Source organism: Geotrypetes seraphini, chromosome 8, assembly GCF_902459505.1.
Source record: "Geotrypetes seraphini chromosome 8, aGeoSer1.1, whole genome shotgun sequence".
NCBI lineage: Eukaryota > Metazoa > Chordata > Amphibia > Gymnophiona > Dermophiidae > Geotrypetes > Geotrypetes seraphini.
In genome coordinates, this window is record NC_047091.1 from 186,163,384 (window position 1) to 186,184,711 (window position 21,328).

Consider the following 21,328-nt stretch of genomic DNA (forward strand, 5'->3'; position numbering starts at 1 on the left):
CGGATTACATTCCAACTAAAAAACAGGAATTACATACAAATTAAAAGGAATAGAATAAGCGATGACATAGAATTTTTTTAGGTAATAAACATTGGATAAAGAGTTACCAAAGGGAAGTGGAGGTCTTTAGGAGGTAAGAATATGGTGAAATTATGGGTTTTAGATAGCATTTGATAGGTAAATGTGTTGTTAAGAGTAAGAGGTTTTAAGAGTGGGTGTGGTTAGGACTGTTTCAGGGCTTTCTTGAAGAGTATAGTTTTTATTTGTTTTCTGAAAATCTTGTAGTCTGGGGTGGTTAACAGTAGGTTGGAGATTTGGTTATCCATTCTTGCAGCTTGAGTGGCTAGGAGGCCGTCGTATTGTTTTGACCGTTTTACTTCCTTGATCGGGGGAGGTGTGAAAGGGGAGTGCGTTTTTCTATATCTGGTTGAGGTTGCTTGGATGAGGCGATTGTTTAGGTAGGCTGGGCTGTATCCATTTAGGGTTTTGAATATCATGCAGTAGAATTTAAATAATATTCTTTCTTGGATTGGTAGAACTTCTGATTTAGTCCAATTTATTTTATATCCTGAAAACTTTCCAAATTTTTCTATCAAATCCAATAAATTTGGAATGGTTGTTTTAGGATTCCTCAAATGAAGTAATATATCATCCGCATATGCAGAAACTTTATATTCTTTATCCTTATGCGGTATACCCTGTATCTCCTCTTCCTGTTGAATAGCTAGTAATAAGGGTTCAAGCACTATATCAAAAAGTAAAGGAGACAGAGGACATCCCTGTCTAACTCCCCTTTGCAATTTAAAACAATCAGAAAAATTATTATTGATATATAATCTAGCAACAGGAGAGCTATACAGTGTTTTAATCATTTGTATAAATCCCGAACCAATACCAAACCATTCCATGGCCTGATACATAAATGTCCATTCCATCCGATCAAAAGCTTTCTCTGCATCTAGAGACACAGAAAAAGCAGGATCTCCAATTTCTTTTGTTAAATATAACATTTGCAATGCCAATCTGGTATTATTAGAAGAGTGTCTCTGAGCAACAAACCCTGTTTGATGCATACCAATTATGTGAGGAAGAGCTTTTGCCAAACGTATAGCCAAAAGTTTGGCTAATAATTTACCATCCACATTTATCAAAGAAATAGGCCTGTAATTTGAAACCAGCATGGGATCTTTATTTGGCTTCGGCAAAACAATAGTTAATGATTCTGCCATAGTGCCTGTTATACAACCTTTCTTTAGTTGATTCTGATATAAATTTAATAAATGGGGTAAAAGAGTATTTTGAAATGCTTTATAAAACTCTACCGTAAAACCATCACCACCTGGAGCGGTCCCCACTCTAAGAGACTTCAATGCTGTTTGTAATTCTTGTAAAGATATTGGATTTTCCAAACTTCTTTTTATATGATCAGGAATCTTCGGACCTTCAATATTATTTAAAAACTCTACACCATCTTTTTCTTTACTTAAATAAGACTCAGAAGAATACAGGTTTTTATAATAATTTAAAAATTGTTTTAAAATAGGACCAATCTGAGAATGAATATCACCTTTTTCATCTTTTATTGCATTCATTTTCATCTTTCTTTTTTCACTTTAAGATAATTAGCCAATAATCTTCCCGCCTTATTTGAACTACCATAATACAAAGCTTGCTGACATAGAATATTTTTTTTAGCCAATTTAGAAGAAATCTCATTGTATTTATATTTTGCTTTTAATAAAGCTTGTAACGTAGAATTCTCCCACTTATTAATCAATTTCGATTCTAAGTCTTTTATTTCTTGTTCCACTTCAATAAATTGCTTATTTAGTTGTTTTTTAGAATAGGCTGAAAATGATATAATTTGCCCTCTCATCGTTGCCTTAAAAGCATCCCATATTATTTCTAAAGACACTTCCTCTGTAATATTATTTTGAAAATATTCATCAATTTTTGATTGAAATTCTTCACAAAATTTTGGATATGCAAGCAATGCATTATTAAATCTCCAGACAGGCCTAACATTATCTGGATCATTAAAATTTAAAGAAATCCACACTCCACCATGATCTGATAAAATTATTGGTTCTATAGAGGCTTGAGTAACATCTTGTATTAGCCCATCAGAAACAAAAATATAATCCATTCTGGAAAAAGATTTATGAACATGTGAATAAAATGAAAAATCTCGATCATTAAAATGAAGAATTCTCCAAATATCCTTTAAATTACAAGAATTTATAAAAATTTTCCAACCCTAAAGATTTTAAAATTTTACTAGGTTTTTTATCCAATAAAGGGTCCATAACAGCATTAAAATCTCCTGCCACTATGCAGCCAGTGGTAAAATTATTGGTTGTAGAGTTTTAAAATATTCAATTTGATTCAAATTAGGGACATACACATTAAATAACGCCACGGTATTATTGCCCATACTCATGTTCACATGTACACACCTTCCTAATTTATCTGCAGCCACCATACTAATCCTGTTGAACATTTTTTATTTATTAAAATAGCTACCCCAGCTTTTTTCCCTACCGCCGGTGCAAAAAAACAATCCTTCACCCAATTACCAATTAATTTTTTTGATTCATCTCCATTAAGGTGAGTCTCTTGTATGAAATAGACATCCGCATTCAGTTTTTTTAAATATAGCAATGTTTTTTTTCTTTTTATCGGATGGTTGAGACCATTAATATTTAGTGAAAAAATCTTTAGTCATTATGTCAAATCAAACCAATAAACCAAAATATTCCCAACATCAATATTATATCCTCTTTTCCCCTTTTTAAAATTATTATTAGACCCCATCCCCTCCCCTGTACCCCTCCCCATACCCTTAATCCCCACCCCCTCCCTTCCCTCCCTTAAATTACATGCCAGCTCTGAAACGCACACCTTGACTAGGCAATAGATAAACTCCCCACAAGCTATATTTATAATTTCTAATCCATTAGCCAGATCATTATAATATTAAATGAAAATCACTTTATCAAACAAGACTTCTTTATCAAGGATTACCTCCTCTTTTTTTTTTTTTTTTCCTTTCTCTCATAAACCATCTTTTCCCTACTCACTCATTACAAATAAGATATCTTTGTAATAAATAAATAATCAAATAAACTTTTAAAATTACAATCATCCAAACCATATCCACCTTTTAGAGCAGATTACACCCCATACCCTCAAGTCAATTAACACCTTTAAATATTATTTAATATATATTAGAAATCATCCTTCCTAACTTTTTCTTTTCAAAAAGTAAAGTCAGACCAACTTTTAGCAAAACCTACAGTATTATAACCACTGTTACATTAACAGATTTGCAAATGCAAAACCTTAGTCCATACATAATATCAAACTTCCTCTTCTTGAAATGAGGTGCTGTATGCCACATAAAGTCACATTCCAAATCTCCTCTTGCTTGCAGATCCATACCAACTAGTGTCCTCTCCCTTTCTGCTTATACATTCTCATTCACATCCTTTGGTCCATATAAAATCTCCTCTTCAAACTATTTTTCATAAAGATTTGCAGTGGCCACGATTTCAGACTTATGGTGTCAATCAAAAATCCTTCACCTCATACATATATAATCCCTGTTTCTTTATTATTGACCACCACAATATCTGTCATTTTTATTTTAATGCCAGGCCAACTATATATCAAAACCATCTTTAATAAATCCTCTGCTGCATTAATGGATTTTCCATTACAATGTCATTATTCCATATATCACAGCAGACTTCCCTTTTTTTTTTTTCAATTAAAAATCATAAGGCATACAAAGTCACATTCCAACACACATCTTGCTTGCAGATCCATTCTAATTAATGTCCTCTTGCTTGTAGAATATACTTTCTCATTCTCAGTATCATATATAACTTATCTCCTTCAAACTGTTTTCCACAATCCTCCAACATTTCCTCAGTCTGTCTTTCCAATCAGCAAGTCAATTCCGTCCATCTATTCAACCACTGTCCTTTAAAAAGTCTGTAATATTGCATCTCATAGACTCTTACAGGCTACTTTCCATTTGCCTCCTGACAAGATGGAATGTGGAATGTTTTTGAATCCAACTGCAGTCCTTCCTTCAGAATCCCATTAACTTTTCTAAACATATGAATTTCTCAAACAAAAATAAACATTACAACCAAGAAAGTAAATACTTTCATCCAGATCTTCTCTTAAGTAGCCATTGGTGATTCACACTGCTCCAGAAACTCCTTAAGTTTTGCTGCAGATTCAAAATTCAAAGTTTTATTCTTATAAGTGACCCGCATAATTGCCGGGTATATGAGACCATATCTAGCTCCCAGACTTCTCAGCTGTGGTCTCAGGTCCAATAACTGCTTCCTCTTTTGTGCCGTTGCTCTAGCAAAGTCAGGAACGATGTAAATCTTAAGAGTCCTGACATTTAAAATTTTTATTATCTTTGGCCAATTTAATTATTTCAGCTACCTGCTGATATCTCAGTAGCTTAAAAATCAGTGGACGTGGTCCTTTCTGGCTGCTTGTCAATCTCGTTGGGACCCTGTGCGCGCGTTCGATTTCCAACGGAAATTTATTTTTTATCGGGAGCACCTTTGGCAAAAAATTGAGCAAAAATCCAATCGGATCTGACTGTTCAATTCCTTCCGGGACCCCAAGCACCCTTAAATTGCTCCTTCATTCCCTATTAGATAAATCTTCCAGCTCCCTTTTCAGCGCTTCAATTTCTTTACTGTGTTCCTTATGCTGTACACTTTCCTCCTCACACTTTTCCACTCTTTTCTCTATTTGGTCCACTTTCAATTCCATCACTTGCAGTTTATTTGACAAACACACCATCTCTTCCTTTACTTCTTTTATACTTTTAGCACATTCTAAAACTATTTCTTTAACCGCCTGGATTTCCTTCATTATGTCTTTATTTTCTACATCCTCCGGCGGCAACGGAACTGACAGCGGGGAAGCCGTATCAAGTTTTGACCGCTTCACACTTCCTGAGCTGCTTCCCGCTGTCAAATTTTTATTTTGCTTACCCGAAGCCATAATCAATCTCCAATTCACTTTTCAGAGCGAAATTTGAAATTTTTCCTGACTATATTATCTGTCAGTTAGCTTGCCTTCACAGAGCTACTCCATTACCCAGCCATCTTCGTCCGCTCCAAAGCCACGCCCCCTCCTTTTCTTTATAGACTATGAGCCAATGAGGCACTCTCCAGAGGTGTGAGCCTCTTGGCCTTTCACCTTCTACCTGCTGGGTACCCAACATAAGAAAATAAGACAAAGTCAATCATTTCCTGGCAGACCTTAGTGTGATTTTACGAGCAGAATTAATCAAAAACTGACACGGACCGATTTGACCACTCACCTCATACACAGCACTCAAATCCCTGAAGAAAGTTTTTGCTCCATCAAGCAAGGCCTCGTTTTCTGGACATACCACAATGTAAGCAACATCACGGTGGCCCCCGTAGGGATCTAGCAGCAGCCGCTCCCAGAATGGTAAGGAGAATGGCGAGATAGTCAAGAAATCCTTGTCATAGCCCACAAGCAGAGTGGGAATAGGGAGGGGTTCAGGAGATTCTTCAGAGCCTGGATGAGTAAAAAGACAAGCAAAAGGTAAAGGCAGTTTCTTCATTTTCATGAATGCATTTATTTAGATTTAGTTCACAATTTTTCAAAGGTAGGTCAGAGTCAGTTAAATGCCCCCAGATAGCACAGACTCTTAGGTCTGCAACACAAGATAATGGAAGGTGATGATCACTTAACCAAGACCAAACAAGTACACTTCTCCCTCGGTATTCACGGGGGATAGGGGCAGAGCTGGACCGCGAATTGAGCAAAAACGCGAATATCTTCTCGTCCGGCTCTGACCCACCCCCGTCTCCCTCCCAGCATCCTGGCCTTACCTGGTGGTCTAGCAGGCTTTCGGGGCAGGAGCGATCTTCCTACGCTCCTGCCCCGTGCAGATCGCCAACAGTAAATGACTGCCTTGAGTTCCCGTAGTCTCTCGAAACTATGACGGGAGCTCACGGCAGCTATTTCCTATTGGCGATCTACATGGGGCAGCAGTGTTGGAAGATCTGTCCTGCCCCGAAAGCTTGCTAGACCACCAGGTAAGGCCAGGATGCCGGGGGGGGGAGAGGGAAGGCTGGAGACAGGATGGAATGTGCTAAACTATGGGGAGGGGGGGTTGTTCCCCCTCCCCCCCAAATCACAAATATGTGAAATTGTGAGTGTTGAAACCGCAAATGGGGAGGGGGAAGTGTATTAGTGGCTTCCCTTGTTCTTAGCCTGATGCTCTAACATTACTCCCCCAATCCCATAAAACATGCATGACGGCAAGAAGCCTACTAGCCAAAAGCAATCTCAGCAAAGCCATAATGAGAAATCTAAGAGACAGACAGGCATTTATGCTGCCCAGTACTCCATTCAGGAAGAGTCAGCCATATAAGCAGTGCATCACCGCTAACTGGGGGTGTTGAGGCTGATACTGGATTCTAGGGATTATGCCTGGGTCAGAACACTCTTGATGGCAACAGCTATCTCGCTCACTTTACTCCTTTGCCATTCATCCTGCCAGAAGCATACAATGGTGTCTTAGGCACAGTCTGGTTCTATGCCATGTCTACTACGTTTAGCCAAGCTTCCTGGGTTCAAGCATAGACTCTAAGCTCTTAAGGACAGCCTGATCAGGTGAAGCAGATGTCTCTTTTACAGCACTATGATTGAAGAATGAGCATAAATCAAAAGAAGGTAGACGATCGAATTGCCCTATTCTTTCTAGCCAGTTGAGATTCTTCCACTTGTAAATAATAGTAGTTTACAGAACAAACAAATATTTTAATTCAGATGTTAGATCCATAATGAACCTAAACCTAATTTTACTCTGAAAATGAACAAAAACAAGAAAGAGGAACACTGGTTAATGCCGATAGATTGAAGAACATACCATAGGATCCTCGTCCTGCCATTTTGTGGAACTGCTGCCAGGTGAGAGGTCCCTGGACATGTTGAATATTCTCCCAGGTCCTGCCTGTCCGTTTTTTCTGGATAGCATCCTGCAGAAAGGGCTGCAAGGATAGTAACATGCGCACTACGTCCTGAGATGACAACATGCTGATATCCAGCACTGAAGAGAGACCAAGAAAGGAAAACGTGTTCAGAGAACAGCGTGCATGAAAAATGTATCCCTAGAATAGCTCAGCAATCAAACTCCTGGACTGTGCAAGGCATTCAGCGCATGTTACATAAATACAGGGAGCGGGGTTATTTACTTCTGACCACAATGAAAGCCATCAACATCACTCAATGCTGCAGATCAGATCAGCTGCATACATCAATCACCACTTCATATAACCATTGAAAACAAACATTTTAATATTTAAAGAAAGAACACCTTTGATTAGACTGTTTTTTTAAATTAAAATATGTTTATGCTGCTTGCTTTTGAAATCTGGACGGAAAGAAGTCAATTCTTTCTAGTTTGGGATACTTGCATCTGTCCCAGTGGTACCATGAGCTTTATATTTCTTTTAGATGGGACCCTTTTTCTAAATTAGATTAGGTGCTCACCCCCCCCCCAACGCAGCAAAAGTGGCCTAACATATGTTCTGCATTAATTTTGCCATGTGTGCATGCTAACTGCATATTACTATTGATTATTTCTATAGCGCTGAAAAGTGTATGCAATAGACAGTCCCTGCTCAGAAGAGCTTACAATCTAATTTAGACAGGACATTTCAGGGTTGGGGACAGCAGTTTGTTCTTTTTTGGAGTGGAGAGTGGTTAACAAACTGATCATGTGAGAGCCCTTACCGCCTACGTGCTATCATGGTCATTTTTAAAAATAGCACCACAAAATCAATATACTATTCTAGTATCTTTTTTAATATTGAAATGTTAGAATGGTATTTTGATTTTGTGGCACTGTCATTCAGTGGATAATGAAAGTGGTTTTAGTAGGTCTAAGTAGTTTAATCAACTGTTTGTGAATTGAATATAGTTTGCTGTGTGCTAAAAGAACCGTATAAGTTTGGAATTCCAAGACGTAGAAACTTCCATTTTGCAATTGTGAGCTTTATCTATACGATACTTATAGCGATCATTCAGGGTTTATTTGATACTGAAGAAGGTGCCAAACCAAAACATGGCTATGTAAGGTCATTTTTAAAAGTTCATTCATTTTGAATTGGCTATTTTAGAAAATTATCATGAAATATATGTTCCAGTTTTTCATTTCTTTCCGTAATAAACCACCTCCCACTCTTTTGTGGGCTGATCTTAGTTTATCCAAAAGCCCTTCTGTAATATTGCTTAGGAAAATGGACCAAAGACACTGGTAACAAACACCCTTTTCCTTACACTATTTTTCTGGACTTCTTTTCCCTCTTATTTCCTTAATTGCTTTGCACCCCTTTTCCTCCTCCCTATTTCTCTCTTGCTATGCAAGGTATCTTGTTCTTCTTATCCACCTTTCTTTTTTGCTTTCTTTTCTCCTGCTCTTTCCTTCCGCCCTTCTTTCTCTTGCTCCTCTTGGCCCCAGCCTTTCTCCATTTCATGAGTCTCAGGAGACTAGAGAAGTGGAAATATGGTAGCCAGAAATGTGATTTGCATAGCCACATTTCTCATGGAACACATATGAGAGCCACGACAATAAAAGGCCCTGGGAAGTTCTCTTGTTGCAATCCTGCTGAGATGCATTACTGTGCCTCTGATGGAAGGAAGCATAAGTACCTTAGCCTACTGTTCGAAGGCAAGTTTGCTGCTTCTACTAAACCAGCAATCTCTATTTGGCAATAGCCTGATCCTGAAAATTTCAGTCATTCTTGATGTTTCCAGAATGTAAAGATTATTCATGACAGAGTTATACATACAGTGGTACCTCGGTTTACGAGTGCACCGGTTTGCGAGTGTTTTGCAAGACGAGCAAAACATTTGCAAAATCGGTGCCTCGGAAACCGAGCATGGCTCGATTTACGAGCACCCCCCGCAATCCGGCATCCCCCCCTGCGATCCGGTACCCCCCCTGCCTCGAACCGGCACCCCCCCCCCCGCCACGATCCGACCCACCCGCCACGATTGGGCACCCCCCCCCGCCACGATCCGACCCCCCCGACACGATTGGGCACCCCCCCACCACGATCCGATCCCCCCCGACACAATTGGGCACCCCCTGCCGCTTCTTACCCTCATCTGGGCACTCTTGAAAATCGGCTTCCTCCTCTGCTGGGCCTTGAACATCTGAGCATGCTCAAGGCCTGCGAGTTCACGTTCTGATTGTGGCGGGGGGGGGGTGCCTATGGGGAAACTCGCTTTGATAAACGAGCATTTTGGATTATGAGCATGCTCCTGGAACGGATTATGCTCGTAATCCAAGGTACTACTGTACTTAAACTGTGTCATAAGCTATGATGTGCAAGTGAAACTTCAAACATGCTGCATGACACCATATCAGCAAGTTGTCATGTAGGATTACAACCCATAAATGTTCGTATGATTGTGCATTCAAGCCCTCATTCAGTATCAGAAGCAACTCCAGCACTTGTTCCGTTTGCCTATTAACATGCAAGAAGCAACCTAATACAGTACTTTAAAATCATTTTGGAACACCAAATTTCTTGAACCTGAAATATGTATCTTATTATAATCAAATTTACGCAGAGATTTCAGAGCAAAAACAAGAGAGATTGGGATTCCTACCATTAGTGTGAGGCCAAAGGTGGACAGTTGCACTTCTTACAAGAGCTTCATCTACTTTGCCTCCTGTGGGATTATCCACATAATGCCGGCCCTGTTCCAGGGCATTAAAACACTCAATCCAGGAGTCGCTGCTCTCTGCCTGCACCTTGTCATAACTCCAGCTGACAGAGGGAAAAGTGTCTCTGTTGCCCGAGGAGATATAATCCAAGCAGCTCAGTGAGGTGAAGGGTTGGGCACACTGGTTCTGGATCAAAAGTAAGAGATTGGTGGCTGGTTCTTGGTCTCTTTTGGCACCTTCCCCAACCTGAGGAAGTAATGAGGTCTGGCACATCATTAGTCGCCTCTCAGCTGCCTGGCCAATGTCAGATGTCTTTCCAAAAATATCCAGTTCATCCTCGATGAAGAGGCCAGAATTGTAGCCCAGCTTGCGGTTCACGATGGCACTAAACCCACAGGTGCAGCGGTACTGGTCTTCATTAGAAGAGTCGGGGATATATAGCCCTACATCTGCCCCTTTAATGTTCATGTTACAGGCACAGATACAGCAGCTGTCAAAGTTGCGATCTTTAAAGATGTTGAGCACAGAATCAGAAAGGATCAAAGTGACGTAAAGACTGTGAGCTTCAGGGATTGACTGGATGGTGGCTGGCTCCACAGAATTCAGTGGTCGAGTGGTGGAAGGCGTAGAAGCTGGTGAGCACAGATCTGTGCTATCATATTTGACAGATCCTTGACCACTAGCTGTGCCCCCACCCCTGGGAGTCCTTGGTGTCCTGGGAGTGCGGGGAGTAGGGACAGAAAAACGAGGGGTTGCTGGAGATGGCAAGACTCCAGCCCCACTATTGCTGGCTGGGGCAGTGCTGTTTGTCGCCACTGGTGTGTTCATCTGGGGAGTGTTCATCTGAATATAATCTTGATCGGTTAGGCTGCCAACACTGGGTACATTACTGCAAAAAAAACCAACATAAAATATAAATAAGAACATTTAAAGTAGGTGGTACTATGTACAGCACTGTGTATACCTTTCAGTGCTATAGAAATAATAAATAGCAGTAACAGTAATACTTTATGCAATAATGATTATTTATTTATTTTTGAGTAGACCATTACAGTGATCAAATCAGTTCTCTAAGCCCATACTATAAAAGTTTTTGCCCACAGTCAAATTACCTTTTTATGATTCCTTACACATGTCTGCTCTGGGTTTTACTGCAGGGCCAAATCTTTACTCCTAGAATGGCTGGGAATGCCTTTGGGGGAAGAGAGTCCCAGTCCTTACGCAACAGTGACACCTAGTGGCTGACATGAGGGCTCCTGACTGCAGAATTCTGATGGAATGATAAACACTGACCATACAATGACTGGCCTAAATGAATTGGAAGAGAATGGAAGATAAGGGAGACATCTCTGGGTAGCAGTGAATGAAGGCTGTTGTTCCTGGATCTCCCAACTACCAGGCTGCAGTGCTAGACTTTAGAATGGGTCACTGATCAACTACCGAGACTTTAGATTTTGCCTTTGCCTGCTGTTTCTCGCAATGTGGACAAAGTGATGCACATTGGGAAGGATAACAGTTACCGGATGCTAGGGTTCACCTTGGGGGATTAGCACCCAAGAAAAGGATCTGGGTATCATCGTAGACAATACGATGAAACCTTCTGCCCAATGTGCAGCGGCAGCTAAAAAAGCAAACAGGATGCTGGGCATTATTTTAAAAAAGGGATGGTCAACAAGACTAAGAATGTCATAATGCTCCTGTGTTGTTGCTCCATGGTGTGACCTCATTTGGAGTATTGCGTTCAATTATGGTCTCCTTATCTCAAGAAAGATATAGTGGCACTAGAAAAGGTTCAAAGAATAGCGATCAAGATGATAAAGGCGATGGAACTCCTTGCGTATGAGGAAAGACTAAAATGGTTAGGGCTCTTCAGCTTGGAAAAGAGACAGCTGAGGGGAGATAGGATTGAAGTCTACAAAATCCTGAGTGGAGTGGAACGGGTACAAGTGGATCAATTTTTCACTCCATCAAAAATGAGAAAGATTAGGGGACAAAATGACAAAGACTAGGGGACACTTGATGAAGTTACAGGGAAATACTTTTAAAACCAATAGGAGGAGATTTGTTTTCACTCAGAGAATAGTTAAGCTCTGGAATGTGGAAAAAATCTAAATCTCCCTCTGATAGACAGACCTGGAGGGACAGTATTAAGCTTTACAATTCAACTCTAAAAAAAGCCAGGAAGAACTTCTTCGGAGACAAGATCTCTAAATCCAACAACCAGATCAGCGCACTGTTTAACATCTGGCGCTCCCTAACTACAAAAAAAGACCCACCCTTGCTCCCACCGTCCATATCAGCTGATGCCCTTGCAATCTTCTTTAATGAAAAGGTTACCACCCTAAGACGCTCCTTCCCACCCACAGTCTCCTACAACTCCCTGGTCTCTACTGACCCCAACTCTACCTTACCTGTCTCCACCCCCATTCCAGCCGACAGATCCTGGACCGTCTTCGAACTCGTTTCCGAATTGCAAGTCTCCAAACTTTGAGCAAACAAACCAAAACTGCAGACTTGTACACGGTGCAGGCAAATTTTATTTTGACAAATAAATCTTAACTAAAAACCTTTTACCAGACGGGGGACCCACACTCCCTTGGATTTCTAAGCCCAAATTACTACCTTTCATAATAATTACTTTAAAATGCAATAAAGAGATGAGTTATTACCTAAAGATAAAACACTTAAGGTTTTTTTATGTGGAATTCCTCCACTCCCTACCTCAAGCTCCCCCTCCTTCACTCTGATCCCTTCTTCATGTTGAGTACTCCCGCTCAACCTCTTACTCTCCCTCTCCCACCCCCCGGCTTCCTCCTCACCTAAATATTTTGCTCCACTTCTTTTTGTCTCCCTCTCTAACTCCTCCTCTTCTCCACCAGACCTACCTCCCAACCTGCTCTCTTGTCTGCTTCCACAGGTTTGACCTTCCTTTCTCCATAGCAAGACCCTTAAGTCTTTCTCTATCCCTCCCTTCCAGCTAGACCACCTATTCTCCCTCCTTCCCTCCCCACTGCTGACTCTCAGCTCATTCTCCTCACCTCTACTTTGTTTTCTAGTTCTTTCTCAGAACCCCAGTTTGCTTTCAAGCACTCTCTTTCCTCATGCTCTACCACCACAAATGCTTCTTAGCTTGCATAGGCAATTTTGCAGTCTCTACTATGTCAGGGCACATGAGCCAATGCTCTTCCTGCTATTGTGCCCTCCTAGCTTGTTGATACCTATTTCCAGACAATGCAGCCACATGTTATGATCTATGCCTCTAGGTCTCTGAGCCAAATCCTAAACTGGAGAGAAATCTTGTGCAAATTCTGCATTGTGTAGAACTACTCTCCAAAGTACAAGTCCCAGAATTCAGTGTGTAAAATCTAAAGCTGCCCCTTCTGACTTGCCCTTGTATAGTTTACCCCGGTGTGAGGATCATCCTCTTTTGTCACGAGTCTCTATTCTATTCACTCTCAATAAATACAAAACTATGCTGCATATTTCCACAAGAGCTGATTTTTTCTATAGAAAAGCAGATGATATGAAATGACATAACAAAGGGTGAGATAGAAATCCTGATTAGCAATCATAGCTGCAGTGGTAATAAGCGAGCAGTGATGATCCTTAGCTCTAATTGGATTACATTGATGAATCAAAGGTTCTTTCTTCTGTGAATACCTGGGAATTAATAAAGATCACAAACTCCAAACTGCTGCCGCAGTCCTTACAGCAGATGTGCTAGGAATGGGCTGTTATCTCTTGTTGCTCCTGCTCATCTTTTTTTTTTTTTTTTAATAAATTTAAATGGATTTATATTCAGAATACAAATTCAAGAAAATGACAAGAAAAATACAACGTAAGAGAGAGAGACAGAAAAAAAAACAAAACAAGCCAGTACTCTATAGTAACTAGTCCACATCATGGAGAGAAAATTCCACCCCACAGTATGGGAGATATCAAGCAACATCAACTATTTTTCAGAAAGAAAGTTCTTTAACTGAATAGGATCCAGGAAAACACATATTCCATTAGTCCTTTACGCTATTCCAGATCAGTGGGACAATTAAGTTCATTGACCAGCAGGTAGAGATAGACACAACAGCTGAATGATATAGGACGTATCCTATCCACATAGCTCTTCAGTATTATTGTAGACAAGCAGAGTGAAACCACTCTATATTCTGTCTCTTTTCTTCATATTTCCTTTTTTTTTATGTCGTCTTATTTTTGGTCATGAGATCCTGATGAGAAAGCAGACAGGTCTAAAAGTCCATAGTGCCAGCCAACCCCCACCCCAGGCAAAGGAGAAACAAACTGCAACTCCTGCCTGCAGGAACCAGAATAGGAAGGGACTCTGGAATAACGTGAAGGTTAAATGAAAAGAAAATTATTAGGTAAGACTTAATTTCTCCTTCCATAGGGTCCTTCCCATTATTCCAGACCAGTGGGATGTTCAAAAGCAGAACACATCAAGGGAGGAAACCTGGAGCTGTTGCCTGCAAAACTGACACCCGCAAACCTAGCGTCCGAGCGTGCTGCCACATCCACATGGTAAGGCTTGACAAAGGATTAGAGTGCTGACCAAGTGGTCAACCTGCAGATCTCCGCCGGCAACAACAGAGCTGTGTCTCAACCTTGACCAATCAAAGGGCAGGCTGTAAGACAAAAGGGGAAGGGATCCTCCATCAATTCCAACCCTTGGCAGAGCAACCCCTTGTCTGGAGGGAGGGGAAGAGGTTGACCAACCAGCAACTGGACCAGGTCCGCGTACCATGGCCTTCAAGGCCAATCCAGAGCCACTATGATGACCCAACTAGGATGAAAAACCACCCTTCTTTGCACATGGCCCACCACTGGCCACAGTGGGAACACATACAAAAGGGAGTTGGTTGGCTGAAACACAGCATCTATGCCCTGACTGCCCAGCTCCTTCTGGTGTCTGAAGGAGGAGGCCACTTTGGCACTGCTCAGGGTAGCTATCAGATCAAGATTTGGAGAACCCCAGCGCTGAATTTTCATCTGGAAAGCATCCTCCAACTGCTCCTATTCCCCATCATCCAGGGAGTTTTGACTGAGAAAGTCTGCCTGCACATTCAAAGAACCTGCAATGTGGGTCGCTGACAAGCAGGACAGATGCCTCTATGCCCAAACCATAAGGAGAGTTGCCTTGTCCGCCAGATGCTAGCTGTCACTCTGACCGGAGACTGCTCCAGAAATAGAACAAACTCCTGAAGGGCCATGGAACTGTTCTGAGTTACAAGGACAGGCTGCCTCTGACAGGTACAATACACCCTGGACAAGATGAGAAAGATAGTGAGCCCCTCAGCCAGACAGACTGGCATCTATCATTACTTCCTCCCATTGCTGCACTGGAAAGGGAACACCCTTCAACAGGTTGTATTCGGACAACCACCAACGCAAGCTCTTCTTGGCGATGGCAGACCAAGGAAGGTGAATGCCATAGTTGTGGGATACCAGGGACCACCTACTGAGAAGAGACCACTGTAGTGGACGCATGTGAACCCACACCCACGAACAGACTCCATTGCTGCTGACATTGAGCCCAACATTTGGACATAATCCCATGAATGGGGATGAGCCACCACAAAGGCCAGAGCATGCACAATCTTCCTGTCTTGCAGTTCTCTGAGGGCTATAGCACCTTAAAAACATAAGAATTACAGCTGCTGGGTCAGACCAGTGGTCCATCGTGCCCAGCAGTCCGCTCATGCGGCAGCCCCCAGGTCAAAGACCAGTGCTCTAAAATGAGTCCAGCCTCACCTGTGTACATCCCAGTTTATTAGGAACTTGTCCAGCTTAGTCTTGAAACCCTGGAGGGTGTTTTCTCCTACAACAGACTCCGGAAGAGCGTTCCAGTTTTCCACCACTCTCTGGGTGAAGAAGAACTTCCTTATGTTTATACGGAATCTATCTCCTTTCAACATCAGAAGAGTAGTTTTCTTTGTCACAGAAGACAGCAGAGAGTCAACCTTCAGCATTTGGAATTTTTCCTTTTCTTCCAGCAGCAGGGGGTACAGCCAAGCCATAATGGATGCTGCAGATAGGCAGGCTGGATGGGCCATTTGGTCTTTATCTGCCATCATGTTTCTATATTTCTATTGTGGGATCTCTTAGGGAGAGAAGGAGATAGTGGATGCTGTGGATGGGATGGGCTATTTGGCCTTTATCTGCTATCATGTTTCTATGTTTCATATCCAGATTCTGCCACTCTGCGGAAATCAGGTCTTTAATGTCTGAACAGGAGGGATCTTCAATAGAGAGCACTGCCAATGCCTCTATAATGAGAGAACTCAGTTCCTCCTTACAAAACAGTGTCATGATCTTAGGGTCATCACCCTCCTCAGTAGGGAGCTCCCCATTTACAGAGGACTCCTGAATAAAGGCTTCCTCAGAAAAAAATGGAGGTTGCATTTGAGAGGGGGGGGGGTAAAGGGGTTTATTTCCCCTGTGCCATCATCTGGGACAGACAAACGGGAGCCCTTGGGGAGTTGAGAAAATGACTGGACAACTGGAGAAGCCACTGAAGACCCAGGAGCCCCTGCCTGGGCCTGCTTCAGGAGAAAAGCCTGGTGTAAAACCAGGACAAATTCAGGAGGAAGCATCAATGCCTAGAGCTGCCTAGAGAGTTAGGTCTAGGTCAGGGATGGATATTAGGTTGTAGTGTGACCAGAATTCTACTGGGTTTAGTTGACCTCTTGCCCATATCGTTTTCTCTTTGTGGATGGTTTGTGGTTGCCTTTTGATTTGTTTTTTGAGCCAATGTAATTTAAAATTGCATCGAAGGTGATCTGACCAGGGGGTGATGATCCAGGTTTCATCTTTAAGACTTATGCTTTGGGGATAGTAGGGGTATTGGAAAGGAATGTGATCAAGTCTAAGTGGTGTCCTTTAGTGTGGGTTTTAGTCGGAGGTGGTTTGGAAAAACCTAGGGATGTGAGGAAGGAAAGAAGATCTGCAACGTTGGAATTCTCTTCCTGCTCGAGGTGCAGATTGACATCGCCGGCGAGAAGATTGTGGGCACCAGCTACAGAGTTTGTGAGGAGGAATTCATAGAGATCTTCTTTTGCTAGGTTCCATTTGTTAGGGGGTATGTAGAATACTGTAACGATCAGATTATCTTTACAGTCTGCTTTGGATATTTTGCAGGTGAGGATTTCCAGGTCATTAGTCAGTTTAGAGTCGAGAGTTTGGAACTGGAAGTGGTCTCAGAGGATTATAGCTAAACCACCTCCTCTCCTAGAGTTTCTTGATAGAGGAATGATTTTGTAGTTTATAGGAAGCAGGTCTCCAATGATGGTGTCCTGATTGGAAATTAGCCATGTTTCAGTTAAGAGTAGGATGTCTAGGTGGGTTTCTTCTAGCAAGTCTTTGATCAATTGGGCTTTGTTCCTAATGAGCGAATGTTCAGATAGGCACCAGAGATAGTGTGATGTTCCAAGGGAGTAATGGACTCTGTACATGGTAGGTTTTTTAGGAGTCATTTTCTTTTGTGCGTTGGTCTAGAGAAGTGTCGGGTAGTATTAACCACAGAGATTGGGAAGGGACCTGATTCCATGTAGTCATGTGGTTTTTCAGGTCTAGTGATTCTGTTCCAAGTGAAGTAGGTAGGGATGGGTTCGAAAGCTAAGGCTCTAGTGATCCAGTTTCTCCCGATTCTCCCTCACTCTCCAAACTGGGAACTCTCACTGGTACTAAAGAGTAAAAAGCCATCGGGCTGACTCAGCACAATCATACACGACCCAGAGAAGAGCCAGGAACCCGCAGCCTGACTCCTACCTCTGCCTGCATGGTTCCTTGGCTGTATCCTTCCTTTTTTAAAAATAAATTTAAAGGGCGAGAAGAAAACCAACAGCCAAAGAAAGCCTCTGTTTCTCCTTGCTGATCTTAAAGGGCCAAATTAATCAAATTCCATTTTTTTAAGTTATGGAAAGGCTGCAAAGTCCTGCATTCATCCAGAGGGAAAGAGTAGGTGGGAGGGGGGCATGGAGACAGAGCCTGGCGCCACCAAGCATGCACTCCAAAAGGCCAATACCCGGAGAGTTCAACTGGGAGCCAGTTGATCAACTGGACCAGGAGCAGCCTATCAGAACCCAGAGCTGATCGTTATGACCATTTACCTGCTTGGGTAGGATACATCCTATATCATGCAGCTCTTCTTGTGTGTTCTATCTCCACCTGCTCATCGAAGGACATAGCTATCCCACTGGTCTGGGATAGTGGGGAGGATGCTATAGAACAGTTAGACTAGACACTTACAAGAAAAAGGTAAATGAGGCACCCAGAGCTAAAATTCGAGGTCTCAGCTCTAATGCCTTCTGGTGCAAACGAGTTGCCTCCGTCAGATTTATGAGACTGTTCATTTTCTGGCCACAAAAAAGAAAGATCTCTTACAAAAAATAAAAATCAGCTACACAGGGGTATTTAAGAAAATTTCAAGATGTTTGGGAGCCTTTAATTATTGTAATGAGTAAATACAGTTTTTCCCTTAAATAATACATGTCCAAGATTGGGGTGGGGGGAGGGGTAGATTATGGTTTTTATATAATTGTAAGGAATGTTAGAAAATAATTTTTTATATGTTCTATGTGTTTTGAATTTGTTATGGAAGGAAAGGGAGGGAGGAGATAAGTTTTAAAATGGATTATTGCAGAATATTAAGGGCCTGATTCTCCAAAGTGTGTCCCGATTTTAGGCAGCTGTAGGCATCCTACAGCTGTCTAATCAGCCAATCGGAATGCACGTTTTTTAAAAAAAATGCTCCCCAGGCAGGCCTGAAGGCGCCTCCGGGAGCCTAGGGAGACCCGCAAGACGCCTAAGCCCCGCCCTACGCGTCTCCCTAGTAGAGGAAGAAACGCTTAAAATGTAGGCCAGCAAAATGCTGGTCTACATTGTAAGTAGACGCTATAAGTATAGACGCTATAAGTATAGCGGGCCGCGGCCTGTCCGATCGCTGGCAGGAGGGTGCCCAAACCCTCCTGCCAGAAGATGCCCCCCCCGACAATATCGATCGCTGGCAGGAGGGTGCCCAATCACTCCTGCCCGAAAACGCACCCTCCCCCCCAACAATATCGATCGCTGGCAGGAGGGTGCCCCATCCCTCCTGCCCGAAGACACACCCTCCCCCCCCCCCCCCGGCGCTAACAACCTCCAAACCTCCACCTCACCAAACTAACCTTTTCTTAAGGACAGACGGTTCTTGCCCGTCCAGCTGGCAGGCCTGCCTCGTCGAAATGAGGCGGGCGCGCCCCTTCCCATCCCGCCGAAGCCTAAGGCCTGATTGGTCCAGGCTCTAGAAGCCTGGACCAATCAGGCCTTAGGCATAGCGGGTCCGCCCATCCCCACTAAGTCTAAGGTCTGATTGGCCAATCAGGCCTTAGATTAAGAGCTGGAATATCATCTAAAAAAATTTGACAACTCCAACCTACCCCCCAGAGGAAGGTGATGAAAATGGTAACCAAAAGAAGTATGAGTCCGGCACTGACCTGATGAGAGCCAGTCAACATGACTTTAGGAAAGGGAAATCATGTTTGACAAATTTACTTCAATTTTTTGAGACCGTGAACAAACAAATTGATAGTGGAGAACCGGTGGACATAATATACTTGGACTTCCAGAAAGCGTTCGACAAGGTTCCACATGAAAGACTTCTTAGGAAACTACAAAGCCATGCAATAGAGGGAGATATACCAAGATGGATAGGCAAATGGCTGGAGAACAGAAAGCAGAGTGGGCATAAATAGGAAGTTCTCAGACTGGGAGAAAGTAACTAGCGGTGTACCCCAGGGCTTGGTACTTGGGCCCATCTTATTTAATATTTTCATCAATGACCTAGAAGGAACATCCAGTGAGATCATCAAGTTTGCAGATGACAGAAAGCTATGCCGGGAAATCAGATCGCAGAAGGATAGCGAGGAACTCCAGAGTGACTTGTGTCAGATAGAGAAATGGGCAGAGAAATGGCAGATGAAGTTTATGTGGAAAAGTGCAAAGTAATGCATTTGGGCAGAAAGAACAAGGAACACGAGTATAGAATGTCAGGAGCAACTCTGGGTAAGAGCGAACAAAAGAAAAGGACCTGGGTGTACTGATAGATAGGACCCTGAAACCGTCGGCACAATGCGCGGCAGCGGCAAAGAAAGCAAATAGAATGTTAGGTATGATAAATAAAGGAATCACGAGTAGATCGGAGAAAGTTATAATGCCGCTTTATAGGACAATGGTCAGACCACACTTGGAATACTGTGTCCAACATTGGTCTCCCAACCTAAAGAAGGATATGAAAATGCTGGAGAGGGTGCAGAGACGAGCAGCGAAGCTAATAAAAGGTATTGAGAACTTAGAATACGAGGAACGACTTTAGAGACTGGGATTGTTCTCCCTTGAGAAAAGGAGACTGCGAGGGGATATGATCGAGACTTTCAAAATACTGAAAGGAATCAACAAAATAGAGCAGGAAAAAAAATTATTTATAATGTCCAATGTGACACGGACAAGAGGACATGGACTGAAGCTAAGAGGGATCAAGTCCGCGGATCGCTGGACCGAAGGTCTGATCCGGAGATGACAGTTCTTATGTTCTTATGAGAAGAGACTGAAAGACCTAAATATGTATACTCTGGAAGAGAGGAGGGACACGGGAGATATGATAGACATTTAAATACTTGAAAGGTATTAATATAGAACTAAATCTTTTCCAGAGAAGAGAAAATGATAAAACTAGAGGGTATAATTTGAAACCTCAAATTATGCCCTCTAGTTTTACCATTTTCTCTTCTCTGGGTGGAAGACAGGAGCAGTGTTAGGAAATTCTTTTTTACGGAGAGGGTGGTAGATGTCTGGAATGCCCTCCCGAGGAAAGTGGTGGAGAGGAAAACGGTGCTGGAATTCAAAAAAGCGTGGGATAAACAGAGGATCTAGAAGTGTGTCTTCAGGGCAGTGCTCTCAGGTAAGACAACTTCTCCCAATCTCATGCTCCTCTACCCTGTCCTCTAGCAGTACCTCAGAGGGTGCAACCAGTTCAACGGGTCAAAGGCCTAATTACCCAATATTCCCTTGATGTAACAATTTTCAGTCCCTTGTGTAACTAAAGTACTGATGCAACCTCGGATGATTCTGTCCCCCCACTTTGGCTACGAAATGCCTATACTATACCCTTACAAAAAGCAGGAAAGAGAGCCAGAGCTAAATCTGAGATCACTGGCCTGCTTCTTCCTAAAAGCATCACCATTGGTTGGTTGCTTATTTACATATGGCATTTATTTTAGCATAGCTTTTCGTCAGTGCAATTCCTAGACTTACATATAACCATCTCGGATGAAGGGGGGAGCAGGTGGCATGGAGAGTTGCTCTATCTTTGGAGGAACAGCCCATGAAGGCCTGTAGATGCAGGTCTCCGGTATCTTCACAGGCAGCATACACTGGCTTGGAAGCATCTTCAATGGAGCAAACATAGAGCAACCCACAACTGGCTGCAGCATAGATACTCTGTGCACGTATGAAAAGTCCTGTGAAGCCAAAAAAGAGCTCATCAAATAAAAATGTTCTTATGGCATGCAATGCACAAAGCTTCCACTA

At 42.4% G+C, this 21,328-nt stretch overlaps 1 protein-coding gene across 1 annotated transcript in view; it reads right to left on the minus strand.

Annotated features, from left to right (window-relative positions):
• The window catches only part of MED13L (mediator complex subunit 13L), an 802,147-nt gene that overhangs the window by 63,558 nt on the left and 717,261 nt on the right, over nt 1-21,328 (minus strand). Inside the window, exons 16-19 of the mRNA XM_033955209.1 lie at nt 21,053-21,258; nt 9,694-10,640; nt 6,944-7,123; nt 5,360-5,583 (exon numbers count right to left, since the gene is read on the minus strand). Coding sequence (XP_033811100.1) covers nt 5,360-5,583; nt 6,944-7,123; nt 9,694-10,640; nt 21,053-21,258 — 1,557 coding nt within the window. The remainder of the gene's footprint in view (nt 1-5,359; nt 5,584-6,943; nt 7,124-9,693; nt 10,641-21,052; nt 21,259-21,328) is intronic.